General features: G+C 36.3%; 1 protein-coding gene across 2 annotated transcripts in view; it reads right to left on the reverse strand.

The window, feature by feature from the left end:
* The window catches only part of EBF1 (EBF transcription factor 1), a 291472-nt gene that overhangs the window by 251863 nt on the left and 22057 nt on the right, over positions 1-17552 (reverse strand). For both annotated transcript variants that reach the window (XM_063447762.1, XM_063447761.1), the window contains exons 5-6: positions 13380-13453; positions 9376-9444 (exon numbers count right to left, since the gene is read on the reverse strand). In XM_063447762.1, coding sequence (XP_063303832.1) covers positions 9376-9444; positions 13380-13453 — 143 coding nt within the window. The remainder of the gene's footprint in view (positions 1-9375; positions 9445-13379; positions 13454-17552) is intronic.

Consider the following 17552-nt stretch of genomic DNA (forward strand, 5'->3'; position numbering starts at 1 on the left):
CCATCACTGCTTAAATTATGCGTTATAAAGTCGTCCCCACATTACAGTCAGCCTTCTATTATGCAGTATAAATATCTGTATTATTTTTATAGGTTCTGAGCAGCATTCAGTGAGGCCCAAGCAATATGTTTTATACACGTTACCAATGCATGTCATGGAATCTAAGTCATTGGCAGCGTATCAGGGATGTCAAATCCTACAAACGATTTACTCTTTACTTAGTTGACAGGCAATAGAACAATTAAATAAACAGTTTAGCATTTTAAATAAGAGAACATTTTACCAAAATACAATTTAGAAAAAGTTGGCCCAGCTTTATTGTTACATTGGCCTTAAACGTCCTGGGCTGGCTTTCATCATCAAAGGTGATGCCAGGTAGCCATTGGGAGGATATTCCCAGCTAATTATGCTTGCCCATGTATAACAACCTGGTTTTTGTCACTGACCACTGCATGTGGTAAGAAGGGGCAGTAGGTGATTACTATGTGAAAAACACTACTTTGAAAATGAATTAATAAACCTTCAGTAATGCAAATAGTAGGTTGGGTCCATGGTTTACTGTCCCTTTAACTTTTTTAATTACTAAAAAACAACACATAACAACATCATAAACAAATTCACTAATACTTGACAAAAACACCTGAATGCACTAAATAGGAAAAGAAACATAAACCAATTAGACTGAGCTTTCACAAAAAAAACAAAAAACAAGAAGAATGATGTGACAAGCAAAATAAAATAAAAATGGAATACAGCAATAATGATTTAAAGCAATATTACCTAATCTATTTATTGCTAGTCAAATGGCAACAATGGCTTAATTAAAAAGGGGATTTCTGCTTTGGTGTAAAAGCAAAAAATTGTTTCTTTAATGCCACTCCCTAGGATTTTATATGTTATGTTTAATTACCCTGTGAAAAATGTTACTTAACTGTCAATCATTGTTATAAGTTCTGTCTTTTGCACCTGGCAGTCAGCATAGTGAAAACATACAGAGAAGAGAAGATATGTTTCTACTTCTTTGCTTAATTTGCATTGTATGCCTTGGCTGTGCCTAGACTGAACTGGTTTGTGTATAGATTTAGAAGAAAACGTAGTGTTACATGAAAAAAAAGGTTAACATGGGTTAAAGCTGATCTTTACTGTGACTTTCATTATTTTTTGAAATCATGGGGTAGAAGTCTTGCTATAGATAGGCTAATGGGTTTGGATAATTAACGATATGAAAACATTTGGAATATTTACAAAGGAAATTATTTTTGAATGAAAAGCGATAATGATCAACATTCCATGAAATAGGTTAAAATATGATGATTAAATACTAGCAAAACATTTTAATTTCTTCGTAAATACCATGGTTGAGATGCCGGTAACATCATAAGGCTGATTTATTTTATGGAGGAATCGGTAACACACTTATTACTGTCAAGTATCTGTTCCCTCTTTCACTCCACAATAAAAATAGCAGTTTCATGTATACACCCAGAATTGTATCTACAACATCCTGTTCATCCGACTACCTGCTCAGTTTTGCCAGAATCAATATAAAAAGAATGTAAAACTGAAACACCCTGAATGTTTTTGTTACTGTCAAATTTAAAATGCACTGGCCTGCAGAGGCTGTCATAAATAAAGAGGAAATATCTGGTGACTTGCATAGCTTGTTTCTCTAAAACAGATTTTAGAGTGAGTTAGTGAGATTAATGGTAGTTTATAAAGTAGGATGCTTTTGCTGCAAAATGTAAAGTGAGTGGCAGTACCGCCTACTCATTTTTTTTAGTCTTTAACCCCTTAAGGACCAAACTTCTGGAATAAAAGGGAATCATGACATGTCACACGTCATGTGTCCTTAAGGGGTTAAAGGGACACTACAGTCACCCAGACCACTTCATCTGAATGAAGTGGTCTGGGAGCAGCATCCCTGTCTTCTAAAGTTTACATTGCAGTATTAAAGGGACACAATAGTTACCAGAACCTTTACAGCTTAATGTAGTTGTTTTGGTGTCTATAGCTTGTCCCTGCAGTGTTAGCACTGTAAACATTGCATTTTCACAGAAAAGGCACTGTTTACATTCTCTGAAAAGGCAGTGTTTACATTGCTGGTTAGTAACACCTCTAATGGCAGTCACTCAGACAACCACTAGAGGTGCTTCCTATCTCAATACGGCACAGTGTGCAGCACTGGCATTCAGCGTCTCCACACTCTGCATGGAGTTGTTGAAAGCACCCTATTGCAACGCATTGATTCAATCATCTCTATGAAGGGATGCTGATTGTCACAGCACTGCATTTTTGCCACACATGTGCAACTGCTTCTTAATGCTTTCCTATGGGAATTCATTGGATTGGATGACATCATCAAGAATGGTTAGTTCAGCCATGGAGGCAGGGCCAGCCGCACAAGACATTTTAACTGCAATCACCTAAACAGCCATTTCAGCACTATAGTGTCAGGAATACATGTTTGTGTTCAGAGGTGCTTCCACTGCACTGAATAAGTAAATCTCCGTCACGTGACACGGAAGCCCCATAGGGACACGCAGGACAGGAACACTATAATCTTAGAACACAGATTTGTATTACTAATGTTATGGTGTTCCTTTAAACACACTTGTCATGAAAGAAAGAAGCACTTACTTTATACAAATTGATCTACTTTAAAGGGCCACTCTAGTGCCAGGAAAGCATACTCGTTTTCCTGGCACTAGAGTGCCCTGAGGGTGCCCCCACCCTCAGGGACCCCCTCCCGCCCGGCTCTGGAAAGGGGAAAGGGGTAAAAACTTACCTTTTTCCAGCGCTGGGCGGGGAGCTCTCCTCCTCCTCTCCGCCTCCGTTCCTCCCCGTCGGCTGAATGCGCACGCGCGGCAAGAGCTGCGCGCGCATTCAGCCGGTCACATAGGAAAGCATTCATAATGCTTTCCTATGGACGCTTGCGTGCTCTCACTGTGATTTTCACAGTGAGAATCACGCAAGCGCCTCTAGCGGCTGTCAGTGAGACAGCCACTAGAGAATTAGGGGGAAGGCTTAACTAATTGATAAACATAGCAGTTTCTCTGAAACTGCTATGTTTATAAAACAATTAGTTAACCCTAGCTGGACCTGGCACCCAGACCACTTCATTAAGCTGAAGTGGTCTGGGTGCCTAGAGTGGTCCTTTAAGATCTACCCAATCAGAGAAGAAATGCCATTGAAATGTCTAGATCCCTCCACTTCTGCTTCTTGTTTGAGAACAATAACATTTTCTTTATGTTGGATGGCACAATGTACATCTGGCTGATTCTGTCCCAGACCACACCACCATAATCTTTGTCAATAAGGAAGCTGATGTAGATCATTTATATTTATATTGTTTTCTTTTAAATCCAGACAGACTATGCCATACTCTTGTTTAAATGGAGATGGAGTAATTTGCTGAGGTGGGTACACATTATGCTTTGTAGTTGCCCTTGGAATATAAATCTATTATTAGCCACCCAACCTGCCAGGTTCCACCTTCGCTTATTTGAAGTGGCACTCAGCCACTCATGAATATTCTGACACCCAGTACTTGGATGACACTATCATGTTCCCGGGTAGAAACGAGGAGAAGATAACCAATTTCTGCATCCATGGAGTGAGAGGTGATTGTATTTATTAACCCTATAACGGCAACTTATGGTAAGTAGAGTACTTTAGCTATAAAGAATCATTATGACGGTACTAGCAGCTTATCTGTAGTTTATAAAGGTGTCCCATGAACAATACAATATGTGTTGATGTGGAAACTGGAATAGGTAACTAGGCCTGCTGGGATCTTTAAACATCACCAATGGTGTTGAGTTTATTGCCAATCACAAATATCTTTACAGTCAAGATAAGGGTAAATCAGAATCACGGGGTCTAACACAAGATGGTTTGGAATATTTATCACTTACAAGAAAAGAAAGGACTATATTATTAGTTTGAGATGGGGGTCTGTATATTGGGTATTCACATTGATAAGAATGAATTATTTCTGGTTCAATTGTTTCAGACATATATTTACTAGCAATTACACTAGAAAAAATATATAAATCACTTATAAAATCTACAGCGTATAAAAGATATCAAACAAACTATGACCAAAATTACAAGTATTTTAGGCATTGTGTCATAAAACATATGGATGAATATATCACACGACGTGGTATTACTCCTGTTAGACTATGTGCATTTTATTATATGATTGAATATTACATCTCTGAGAGTAAAAACAACTTTATATATGGATACTTTTTGATCTTTCACTCCAGATTGACAGCTTTTAAAATTCCTATTGAAAAGTACCGTAATTAACAATCTTGTGGATTCCCCTCTAATTCATTGTCTGCCTTCCATTAATAAATGGGGTTAATGCTCCGAGATGTGTTGTGAGAACTAGGAAGTCTGTTAATATATCCAATTAGCAAATATAAGGAAAAAGCGGGGGCAAAGTCTAATACAGGAACTAATAAGTGGCAGAGAGAAAGAAAAACGAAAACAAACAGAAGAAAAAAAAACAACCCTACAAATAATTAACGGAAATAAAGGGAGGAAAACAATTTGCCAAGAGTAATAATAGAAAAAAAAAAAAGTAAGATTAGAAACCAAGCTATAAAGATGTGATGATTGAGTAACACAACATAAAATGTGCTTGCAGTTGCTCCAACCCAGCAAAAATGTATATATTTAGAAAGTCTATACCATGTTTATCTATTATAGGATACATTTTGTAGAATCTCGTGTCTCATTGGCTTATAATTACATCTCAAAGACTGCACTAGTTTTTTTTCTTCTTCCTGTTTTCTCAGTTTGATCCATTCTTGGTACCTCCATGAAACATCTTACAATTTCCAATTTTTTTGGAGCCCATCGGACCTTTCTAAATACAACCAAAAAGAGGTTTTTAAGCATACCTCTGGGACAGATACAGGACAGCAACAATAGGAGGCACACTAATGCAATCCAGGTAAATTGATACTGTTTGAGAAAAATAGAGTGAGCGTATTACAGAGCTGCTGAGTCAAGCCTTTGCTACTCACAGGACCAGGTCACAGTAACCCTGCTCAATATCTGCTTTTTGTATCAGACACCATTTAAACCAAGAGAGGCCAACATTTTTAACTCCATGTATAATACATTTTATAGATCTTAATTTTACATCTATGATATTCTTTTAATTTCTTGAGAACTATGAGAGAAAGGCAGAAGGAAAGGTAAAATGTCCACACCGGCTTACGTAAATTCTAAAATACCCTTAAATGCTACCTATGCATGTTAAAAGGCAACTAAAAGAATTGAACTGAGGACATCACTACATAGCCACAATGCACCCAGAATACCATGCAAAACATGCAAATCTGTAAAAAAAACTTTTCAATGTTTTATATTTTTTGCTGTAGATTCCGTAAGTGCTCCTATTATGATAAACTTCACTTGGTGTTACTCTATAGGAAATAATATTTCCTTGATATGAAATGATTAGCTCATCTATAGATATAAGCTATTTCTACATTTCTGTGACCTTCTCAGCCATCGACATATTGGTACAAAATTATACATCGATCCAAGTGTTATATATGTATCTTACAACCTTTATCGTGCACTCACAGCCTAGGAATAATATTATGAATTAAAATGTAGTGTGATAAATATCTGTGATATGCTAGGTTCTACATAGGTTATCTACGAGAAATTCCAAGTAGTTAGGGGAATTTCCTCTGTCTACCAATGATGAGTATATGTGTGGGTTCCTTCCTCAATGCAGTCATGCAAGGGAGAGCACTAGGAACATCTTCACATACACTCCTCATACGTGAACATGCATGCAAACTATTTACATTTTCTTCTCTGGACAGTGTAACAATTACATAACCAGCTACAGAGGAAGCAATATAGTAAGTAAGATAACCCAAAATTACAGGCATACATAGTTTTGCACTATATAACTATTCCTGATTTTTTTCAAAGCTGTGATTATTTTGAATTAAGATGCATTTTTCTGTTTCCTGGTGGGTCGTATTTCACATACGACCTCATTGAAACAACTCCAGACAATTTACTATGAAAAAAGTGAACCTATTCATCTTTTTTTCCTGTGGAATATAAAAGTAAACAGTGTTTATGGTTGTTGTTTTTCCCCCTGTAAAAGGGGATAATTATTTTCCATTGGAAAAGTTTGAGACCAGTCCCCAGAGGGAGGTTTTCACAGATTAGTGAATTGCATTGACCATTTCTACTTGAATTACATAAACCCAAACGACCCTTAAAGCATAAAAATCTAATATAGTGATGCAACGTTATTCTATATCTTGACCGATCATATATTCAATGCACACACATGAATAAACAGGTTCCCAAACTCATTTACAATGTATTCATTAGGAAAGGGAATTGTCAATGTCATTGGGTTGCTAACTAATTGGCAACATCGAATTCAAAGTGGCCACTAGAAAAAAATGGAAATTTCTTCGCAAGCTGCCTCGTCCCTTTAATAACCTAGAAATTCTTCTCTGTAGTTACCTTCTCCAGTGCGAAAGAAGCATATTATAATAATTGTACTCTGTTTGCATGAATTCTTGGAAAATATAAATGGTATAAACAACACGATCCTAGTTTGCAAAGATAGGCCTGGTTAAAAAATGAATTACATCAAAGGGGTTCACTCTCTTCTATTCCACCAGAAGCAAGAAGTTATACAATATTCTCCATATAATCTAACTGTAAGAAATAGAACAAGGCTCTCTAAATAACAAAGATAATTTTCCAGTGAAGCCACAATTGTAGTTGACGATAGCAAATTGATTATGCAAATCCCAAAAATACAAAAAACTTAACTGATGTGGCCATTGATTATGGCAGTCATTAAGCAAGTTATCACATGATTCAAATAAAATCCCCCCTCACCTTGAATCCCAATGCCATTATGTATTAGTGAAATATATTATATGCCAATAAAATGTAGGAGTTTATTCGTTGAACAGAAAAAAAAAAAAAAAAAAAATCAAACGAACTTGCTTGTTTGGTCTAAACATTATATCAGTAGTCTAGTCATCATAGCTCCTTGTTACGTGAATACACCCCAAACTGTTTTTTTTTTTGTTTTGTTTCTAGCTTCACTCCATCCCCAGAAGAAAATCCTAAATTCTACAATGAAACAAACTTTATTATATTACTGGATAACTGTATTGCCTACACATTCTATTTAGTTTTTTACTCAACATGTCTTTCATAGTCCAACAAAAATAAAACGTGCTACTTTATATTCTTTTAAAATCAATGAAAGAAAAGAAATGCAAATAAAAATACAAATCAAAGCGAAATTTAAAAAAAATTAAAAAAAACATGTAAAAGTTGCTTAAAATCAATATTTCTACATCAGGATAACAAATAAAAATGCCAATTTTAAATGCATTAATTATAGCACTTGTAGCACATCCCTGGGATGCAGGTACAACAATAGCATGTGATATTCATGTATTTGCTATATTGAATACAATGGCAAATCGGTGAAAAAACATTTGTGGACAAAATAAAACGCAAAAACATTGAATTGCATCCTTATACAATATTAGGAGTCAACTTTATAAAACATGTTCTATATGCCACATTTTAGAAACCATTTGAAAGACCATCATGATACAAAATATATACTAACATGCTCTTCATTTTTCAACCCAGATATTATATTTCTATTCTAGCATTAATTCTTAATATTAATATGTACTACACCACAGATAGTGAGCTGTGGTGAATTGACAAGCAACTTGCTCGAAGATGGCTCAAGCTGTATCAAGTGAGATATTTTTGTCTTAATTTCATAATTTGACCATCATATTGCCACACCTTTCTGTAGATCAGGTAAATGCTCACAGGCAGATTAATTGACCAGATAGTAATAGGAAGATACATTGTGCACGGCAGTGAATGTGTAACAATACAATTTGGGAGTTTGTGTATAACTAGTAAAAAGAAGCTGACGTCTTCCAAACTTTTTAAGAAGTTCTCACTGCACTCATAGACTTTCTCTCTAATTTCATGTAAAGCACACATAACACACACACACACACACACACACACATATATATATATATATACACACACAAACATGCTTACAAATTCAAACAATAAAGATCCATCCAATAATATAGAGCCACAAGCTTTACAGTCCAATGTGAAAACTCAAATACACTTTTATTATAATGTAAAGGACAATACAAAAACACAACGTTTCGGCCGTGAGGCCTGCCTTAATCACATATTATAAATGATTAATGCCTCATGGACGAAATTATTTTTGTCTTTTTGATCATAACAAAAGTATATTTATGTTTTCACCCTGGACTGTGAAGCCTGTGGCTCTATACTTCTGGATATAAATTGAGGGCTAGCGGACATCCTCCACAGAGATGGGGTGTACCAATACACTTAAGTGCAGCATTCCAGTACCTGTTGGGTTTCATCCCAGTAAGAGAGCATTTTGCCAAATGTTATATATCATATGTCACATACAGCTAAATAAGATATTTGAAATTGTATGTGCAGGCGGTGGAAGCAATTTGCATTGGAGCACTTAATTTCCTGCTGTTTCAAAGTTCCAACCTACTTGGAAAGTAATGTATACAGCCAAACAAAGCAGCTGTGCCATTATAGACACATATTCACATTCAAATAAATAAATTATCAGAAAATTGGAGTTCCTTAAACATTTCCCTTTTAATAAAAAATGTTTGTAACTTTTTCAGTGCATCCAACATTTGTTATAGCCAGACATGGTCACAAACTGGGTGCTAGTTCCTAAATAATTGGGTGGTCCTGCCCCAAAGTGGGTGGAGTAAAAGCAATGCTGGAGCAGAGAGTGAGTGGGAGGGGCTAAACATGGCTGCCCCCAAGTCTGAGGTCTATTTAACAGTCTGAGAGTTTTATACCCAAAACCTTCAGAGGAAATCCACCTATTTTTCAGGGAAAGCAGTTTCAGCCAGTTGTGTTGTGTTATGCTGAAATTTCCTTGTCTGGATTTGGGGAATTGTAGTCCACAGCAGGTAAGTCTTCATATTGTCTATCACTAAAATGTAGCAAGAATTCCTTAAATGTGCACAAAACTTGCTGCTTATTCTCTGCTGTTTTCAACCACACTGCTCAGTGTCACTTTGAATTTGAAAAGCAATTAAACAGTGTGCTAAATTATCCAGCAGATGTTCTAAAGGGCAGGGTAGGTGTTGCATGGTTGAGTGCCTTCACTACTATTAGTGCTTTTGGCATACCTAAGCGGCAATACTTCTTTCATGTATGTGATACCCACTCCCAGAAGCACACAGGGCAGGTGTTTCATTGTAATGAGGAATAAAATTGTAAAAAAGAAATCACAAAGAATCTAACCTGTCAATGATCACCGGGTCTGACGGAGTCTCATTTCTGTTCCCGCAGCTTTTCTTATCGCAACAGCGACTGTGAGGAAAAAAAAAAATACAAAAAAATAAATAAAAAAAGAGAGAGAATTTAGTATTGTGTGTATACTGCAGATTCAGCTTTATAGCAACAGCAGGTTCAAATAGCTTGGAAACAGTAAGATTGCATTAAGGAGCCTTGAAATCCTACCTGTAAATGGGGCTGAATGCTGTGTCAGAAAAAAGCATTAGGGCCACGGAGGGGCTAATTACTATCAGTAACTAATCCGAGCACAGCTGCCACTTAATTAGCATGCAGGTAAACCATAATTGGTACGCTGGTAAAAAGTGCAAATCACTGCACCCCCCCAAAAAAAAATTATATTTGCTTATTTTTTTTCCAATGCTTAACTTTCATCAAAAAAGCACAAATGGGATGTGTGCATTTACCAGATACAGACACCTCTTCAAGTAACGATCAAGTAAAATATTTTCATATAAAACAGAACATTTAATCAAATTATATTCCTATTATTTCCAGGGTATTGTATGTTGTTGAGTGGCACTGTCCTCTTCTCCAATGTGGCACCCTATAGCCTGTCTATCAGGTAAGTTTCTCTACTATCCATTGCTAGTTGTAGACATCCCATGGCTTACAATGGAATGGTAGCATGTCTGCCTAGAGTTCCAATGCCTGTTAACTGAATTGGAGCTGGTTTACTTTCTATTGGCAAATATGAATAGCAGTAATAACATGGTGAAATAATAATTATATTAAACGTCCACAAAATCTTTCTTTCATTCATGGAGGACATTTGTTGGCGGCCTAGTTAATGCGTTGAACTGTATACCAGCATAAAATTCTGCACATCAAACAAGGCCACTGACCTCCATTACCAAGCACTGGGTGGAAATATAAGCTTTTGTCCCAGAGTACTTTTTTTTCCCCAGCTGTGATCTAAAAAGGAGCATTATGGGACACAATCTAATTTCTCAAACAAGCAGAGTATGTCCTAATACTTACCATCAAGGACAAATAATGCAGTATCATGTAATACAAGAACAAATCAAGATGATTATCAGTGGTGACATTTAACTCATTCTAAAGGGGGTAGAGCAGCAGCGATTGTTCCCTCTAGGTATTTTCTGTGTGTGGATTAGTACTAATATAGTTTATAAATCATTATGAAAACTCACTGTTTTTGACATCCAGAGATAATAAGAATTATGTTAAATGTAACAGCTAATAGATGAGTGATCATTGGAAGCCCCATCACACGTGATACATTTCACTTGTTTTTTCTAATCAGGAAACAAAATCACGCTTAGCCCCACTTCACATTTGAATTCATGGCACTACCTATAGGATACTTTTAGTGCTCCATAAATTTGCTTCTTTTGTCACATAAATGCAAAGCTTTATTGCACTGTTAGTCTTGACAGAAAGCCCTGCAGAAAGTTGTTTAGGGATTAAATCTCTAAAACAAGCTATTTCAAAGCAGAGGGCCTCCACTATTTCATGTCTGGAAGAAGGAATTTCATCTTAGGGGGAAAGCAAGCTGTCTCTAATACCATATGGCAAATGGCCGTGCATAGTAATTAGGCGGACTGATTAATGGTGAGCAGACTCTAATTTTATGCTTATAACCAAGGATGCATTTGCACTTCTTGTGCAAAATCAGCATATCCCAGCATTCATTGCTACTGTGCTACACTCCGCCAAAGTTCTCAAGAGCGAGTGATTTTTGCCTTTTTTTTTTATAACATGAGATTAAGTTATTAAATATATTAAGACTCATTAATAATTCAAAATAAACTACTTTACTAGAGTAATTGGGCCTGATTTAACACTTTGACTTTAGACACTGAAAGGATTAAGACACTCTTTGTTCTTCCTACCTTTTTTTCTATTTTTCCTAATATAGCTTTTATTAGACTTGTGTGTTGGTTTTTGACTGAAGTGCAAGTCGTCCAAATTTTGGCCAGTCGGCACGTTGTCTCTATGGATGCATAACCAAAGAAACGACTCTCGCAATGGACGAGCAAGTTCGTTTGATTCAAGTACATTGTGCCATCAAAAAAAAATAAAAATGCTGATTGAAATAAAGAATGTTGTATGGCTAGGGGACAGACACTAGATGTTGATTTTATTCACAGACAGATCAAGTGAGAAGTGACCAATAGGAGGGAAATAAAAATCTATATTTATAATATTATATATTTAATAAACATATTAATTTGAATGTTACTGATTTCAGTTTAGTAGTCTTTTTCGTTTTAATACATGGGTAGGGGTGGAAGAATTATTGCTGGAAACCCTCAAAATCCCACACAAATTCCATATTTTGCACAAACCGGTTATAGAGTGGGGACATGTAATTGAGAGTTGGGTGGACTTGCAATCAGACCACACAAATTTTAATCATATGAAACCTAGAAAGACTGTCTCTGAAAGGTGAAAATACAAAATATGGACAAAATATCAATTAACCAAACATTATGTAACAAAGTACAAAAGGGTATCATTTAAATTAGAAAGTGAGGAGCTAGAACAAGATAACATGACCTTAATTCAGAGGAACTGAAATCGTTAGGGTAAAATCAAATAAAATAAAAAAAACAGAAAGTGCTGCAGATGCATGGAATGGCCTTCCGGCAGAGGTGTTAGCATCTGAAAAATGATTTTAACAAAGGTTGTCATAAGCACTGACTCAAGGCTGCCTGAACAGAAAACAAAATTAAGGCTAAAGGCCGTGTCAATGTTTCTGCCTAATTACCCTATTCAGAAGGTTAACAAAGTCTTCGATCTACAGTTTAGTGCTTACAACCCATGCCTCGCAAAGATTTAAAGCAGCTTGTCTGCGGCTCCTTTGTAACAGTGAAGCGGTTAAAAAAAATGTTCTACCAGCATGCCACTGACAGGCTTGTGTAATAGGCTTGGTCGTCTAGTAAATAAACAGTATCTTTTACCAATCTGTAGGCAGCGAGGAAAATGGTAATCTCCGGCATTAGCCGCCTGACATTTTAAATATGGCTTTTCTGTCTCAAGTATACTGTACAAATAACATAATTTGCCATCAACTGCCTCAAGACTCCCCTGCTGAGTGCATTTTTTTCCTTATAAGTGGAGAAGCCAATTCCATCAGCGAAATAGCCCTGCAAGCATGATAAATGATGCAAACAAGAAGGAGCTAAAACAAGACATGGATCAGATTGGGTGTCAGAATGGGTATAGAAGTGCGTACTCTGCTTTTTTTCTGCTAAAGTTAGAGGGGCAATATATCTTGCAAGAATATGAACAGTTAAGTACAGAATATGCTAATGGTGAACTAGAATCCTGGGGGACAGAAAGGAGCAGAAAATAGGGGTGCGTAAATTAAAACTGCACCTACTTTCACAGCCGGCTGAAGGGTAATGTAAGAAACCATAACAAATACAAAAAATGTTACATAACAGCATGTTTATCATCGACATATATAGAGATACTGAGACAGAGAGTTGACAGCCAAGTGGCAATATTTAGGCCAAAATAGTCAATCTGGAAAAATCTAAATCTGTGAAATAAAAGGTCAGTTTAAGCACCATAGCAGTATGCCGTTGTAGTGGTTATGGTGCTAGTAAGACGCAGGCCCCATTAGTAATATGGTGAGTGGGTTTCAGGCCCTGGAGGTTGGTCAAACGTCATGAAATGTTTGACCAACAACAAGGTAAAGGCAAATGGCACCCTAACCATTATAAAGGTATTAACGGATATGGTATCCAGACTGACCCTTTCATCTTACAACTTGGTTGTTGGTGTCATGCTAAAGTTGGGTACCAATATCTCAACACACAGCAAATATCAATAAACAAGGCATAGATTTAGTCCATCCTTGAACTGCTTCCAGTTTGGGTTTTATTCTTATTCATCATTTAAAAGGAAAGGAAACAAGGAATTACGTATATTGGACCAAAGGGGAGTTTCAGACAGTGGATTTCCATGTTGCCATGTCTTACCTGCACATGATCTCATGCGTGAGCAGGACTCTGCACATTTCAGGGTTTTTATCTTGTCCTTCATATACTATGGCCTGCAAAGAAACAAAAATAATATAAATCAGTTAATTCTGTTTAGCTAAGACTTAATCATCTAATAGATAGCTCTCCACCATGAAACTACAACCATCACAATGCTTTGCAGGCCCTTAGGGTAGTGTCACAACAGCTAAAAGGCTACCTGTAGGCTATAGCAGAGAAAAAATGATCTAGATTGTATTCTTGGATAATTTATTATACAAATCTTTCTTTTCTGTAATTCTCTCCAGAGTCACGTTTATATATTAATGTTACTATACAACTGTCTGTCATAGTTATTGGCTGGAATGTAATCTATATTCTATATGATTTTCAAACACGCAGCACCAGGCAACATCAGAAATAATTGCCACAAGCCTTTAAAGTGTACTAATTCAAAGATCTGATGAGTGGACTATTATATTAGATTTTGCAGTGGTATCAAGCCTATCGTCAATAACACTCAAGTCAGCAAAAAAATATACTTATTAAAGATAAACTCTAATTAAATATATGTATATATATATTTTTATTTTGTTTTATGCCTATTTGTCTAAGCAGATGCTTCTGATAGAGAAGGATTGAAGACAGACAGCGCATGTGTGGCAATCAAAAAGATCTGCCAATCCAATCAAGCATTGAATAGAGAAGAATTCACAGAGAAGCATTTGTTGTATAGAGAATTTAGTATCATCATGCTTTACATACTGACACTGGATGTCAAACAGATTCAATAACTGAATCTATTCATTAAGATTAAGTATTTTTTGTCCCTTTAAGTCACATTTTATAATGACTTGGAGAAAATCCAGATTACATTTTCGTGGTACTTTTTGCCAACCCAATAAAATACCATCAGTCAAAAGGATGGGCTGAGCAGAATATAAATAATGGGTTAGTATGCATATGAGAAGAGTGCCTGAAAAGATCAAATGTGAGTTCTTGCCAAGTCCTAGCATTGAATAAGGGTGAAATCACAAAATTGCGTAACAATGTTTCAAATGATGCTAAAATGTAAAAGAGAATTTTCACATGTAAGGTTGGCTGTTTGAATGTGGTATATTATATCATATACATCATGTGCCAGGCTGTCAAGGTACAGCCTTGGCATACAAAGCAAAATTACTGTGTTGATTTACATTTATATTACATGACGCAATGCAACTATACATGTATAACACCATGGAATGATGTGCATGTGTGGCACAAGGGAAGGAATGCCCAAGAAGATTTTTGAAGATTAGACGTGGATTTGTATGCACATGCCCGGAGAATCATGTGAAGCTGGCAGTGCCCACACAAGGAAGTACCGGTATATGATATGTACTAAACACTTACTGCTGATGCATTTATCACTTGACTAAATATATATACTCTGGTGGGGTAAAGAGGAATCAAAAGAGAAACCTTGTTTTACTCTTGGTCATAAATACAACTCATTCATTGAAGAGAGAGCGAGAGAGAGATTAATATATATTATGGATAAGTCCGTATTGGCTGTCTTTTATATATACCTCTCCTGAGTGTTGGATACCATCCCTCTGGAAGACTCCCATCACATAGCCTTTAAAGCGGGGATTATACAGCTGTACGCCCTTCACACCAGAGCTGACTATAGCTCTTTTAAAGGTGAGCTGATTGCACATATTTGTTTATTTTACCCATATTGGCTTTTATATACTGCACCATTGGGTCTCCTCGTTTTTGTCTTGCATATAAGCGGGACGGTTGGACCACTAGGGACATTGAGGACTCTACACCCAAAAACAGGCACCTTATAAAGATACTTACTTCTGAGTGAGAACTCAATATTATTGGACTTTACCTTCAGTTACTCCATCAGAACTTTAGTCCCACCATATCAGTGAGACCAACTACGTTATATTGCCCTACCTATTCAGACAAACTATTGTACCTTTTAACTATTGGCGCAGCCCTTTTCCTGTATTTCTTTGTGTTACATATTCTCTCCTCAGAGGGTTTGAGGGTTACCTTCTGTTGGGCCGCTGCCTACCTTACTTCAATTTTATTAGCGCTGACCCTTTTTGTATTTTTTTATATATTGTGGATACGTATGAATATGTCTTTAGACATCTTTTAGAGATAAAACATGGTTTTAAGAAAACACAGTAGTGGGAAATCTGCAGTCAACTGTCTCCTAACCAACTAGTAACTTTTATATAAAGTGGTGGGGATTGGGGATTGTAGATTATCTCCCATTTACTCTATACTTGACATGGATACCCTCTGGGTTTAACACTCTTATTATTTTAAAACGTCATCATTAACTGAAATAGGCAAACCTTGATATATAAAATCCTGAAAAACCCCAAACCAAAACTGTAGAGAAAACTGAACAAAGTATAGATCTAACAAGTCCTGTGCATGGCTATCAAATGGCATTACAGCAGTAACACAGAGAGATGAAGAGGGATTACTCACTGTATCGCACACACATATTATATATATATCACAAATATAACCCCAATGATATTATTTGGGATTTTCCAGCCAATCACAATGTACTTCAGATGTAATTAAAAGCAATATGAATACTTTACTGGAGTTGGCCAATTTATTTGCTGCCATATGTCTGGTAATATTTATTACCAGTGTTTGAACATAGTTTGTTCCAATGCTATGGGATAAAGATACATAGTTAGTCTCCTATACTACCAATAATAAATACTCAGCACTGATAAGAACCCTCTCACCACAGACAGAAAATACCCTTATTATATTGTTTAACTGAAATTCAGGGACTGTTCTTGAAGTTTCTTAGAAGTCCTGATGCAGGCTAGAGATATTACAATTGAAAGCTTGCTTCTAATGTTTGGATACAAAAATAGAACATTCACACGTCCTGTGATTATTGTCATTGAATCACTAGAAAAAAAAATATGAACAATTGCTACATTCCTTCAAAGCCCATTATAAAAACACCAAGTTAAAAAGGAGAGTTCCAAATGACAAAGATTCAATTGAAGGAATACAGAGCCTTGAAAGCAGACAAAGATACCAGTTATCCCAGTAAGCGGCTATAGCGCTGAAATGATATTTGCAGCTTTTTAGACACCATGAGTATGAACACTTATTAACTAAATTGAAATTAAACACAAATCTGATGGGTGTATGAGATCTTTAAGTAGCTCAATGCCTGCTGAGTTCAGTGATATATCTGAGGAGAGTTGCAGAATTTCAGGGTTTAATAGAATACCATAATAACACGCACAAATCCTAATTCTGAGGTCAAAGGGAACACAGCTCAGAAGATTCACAGCAAAGGGCTAATGAATTGAAGGGTTGATTCAGTAAACCTGAAGTTGGCCAGCGGACCTGGGTAGTAATACGTTTTGGTGAAAAGCACATGCCCAACACAGTTGGATAGAACATGTCACAATTTGTAGCATGACAAGAATCTCAGATTTAGGATTTACAGTTAAGATTTCATTAAAGTGTACTGGGACCTGACTTCAGGCAAACAAAGTATGTTTAAGGGACATTATAAACACTAAAACAATTTTAGCTTAATTAAGCAGTTGTGATGTATAGATTACAGATTCTGTGTTAAATTACTGTGTTTACACAGCCTTAGTCACACCTCCCTGCATGTGACTTACACAGCCTTCCTTAACACTTCCTGTAAAGAGACATTTGTTTTTACATTTCCTTAATTGCACAGTCTGTTTAATTTAGAATTTCTTATCTCCTGCTCTGTTAATAGAGGCTGAAGGAGCCTCCTGTGTGTGATAAATGTTCAATTAACAGAGCAGGAGATAACCTATAAAGCATAAACACATTGTACTGACTGAAAATGAAAATCTTTTTCATGTTGTCTCTGTGAATCACGGCCAGGAGAGGTGTCACTAGGGCTTCATAAGCAGAAACAAAAGTGATTTAACTCCTAAATGGCAGAAAATTTCTGCAGGGGCATGATCTATACACAAAAACTGCTTCATTAAGCTAAAGTTGTTTGGTTGCTTAGAGTATCCCTTTAACAAAACCAGAATAAAAAAGTAACACATGTTGTTCTAGTGCTTGACATGTACTTTTAAAATGTAAGCATTGGTAATTACCATGCCTTATACTATTTTAAATTAAGACATTGATTTATCT

This window comes from Pelobates fuscus, chromosome 3 (assembly GCF_036172605.1).
Source record: "Pelobates fuscus isolate aPelFus1 chromosome 3, aPelFus1.pri, whole genome shotgun sequence".
Classification (NCBI taxonomy): Eukaryota; Metazoa; Chordata; class Amphibia; order Anura; family Pelobatidae; genus Pelobates; species Pelobates fuscus.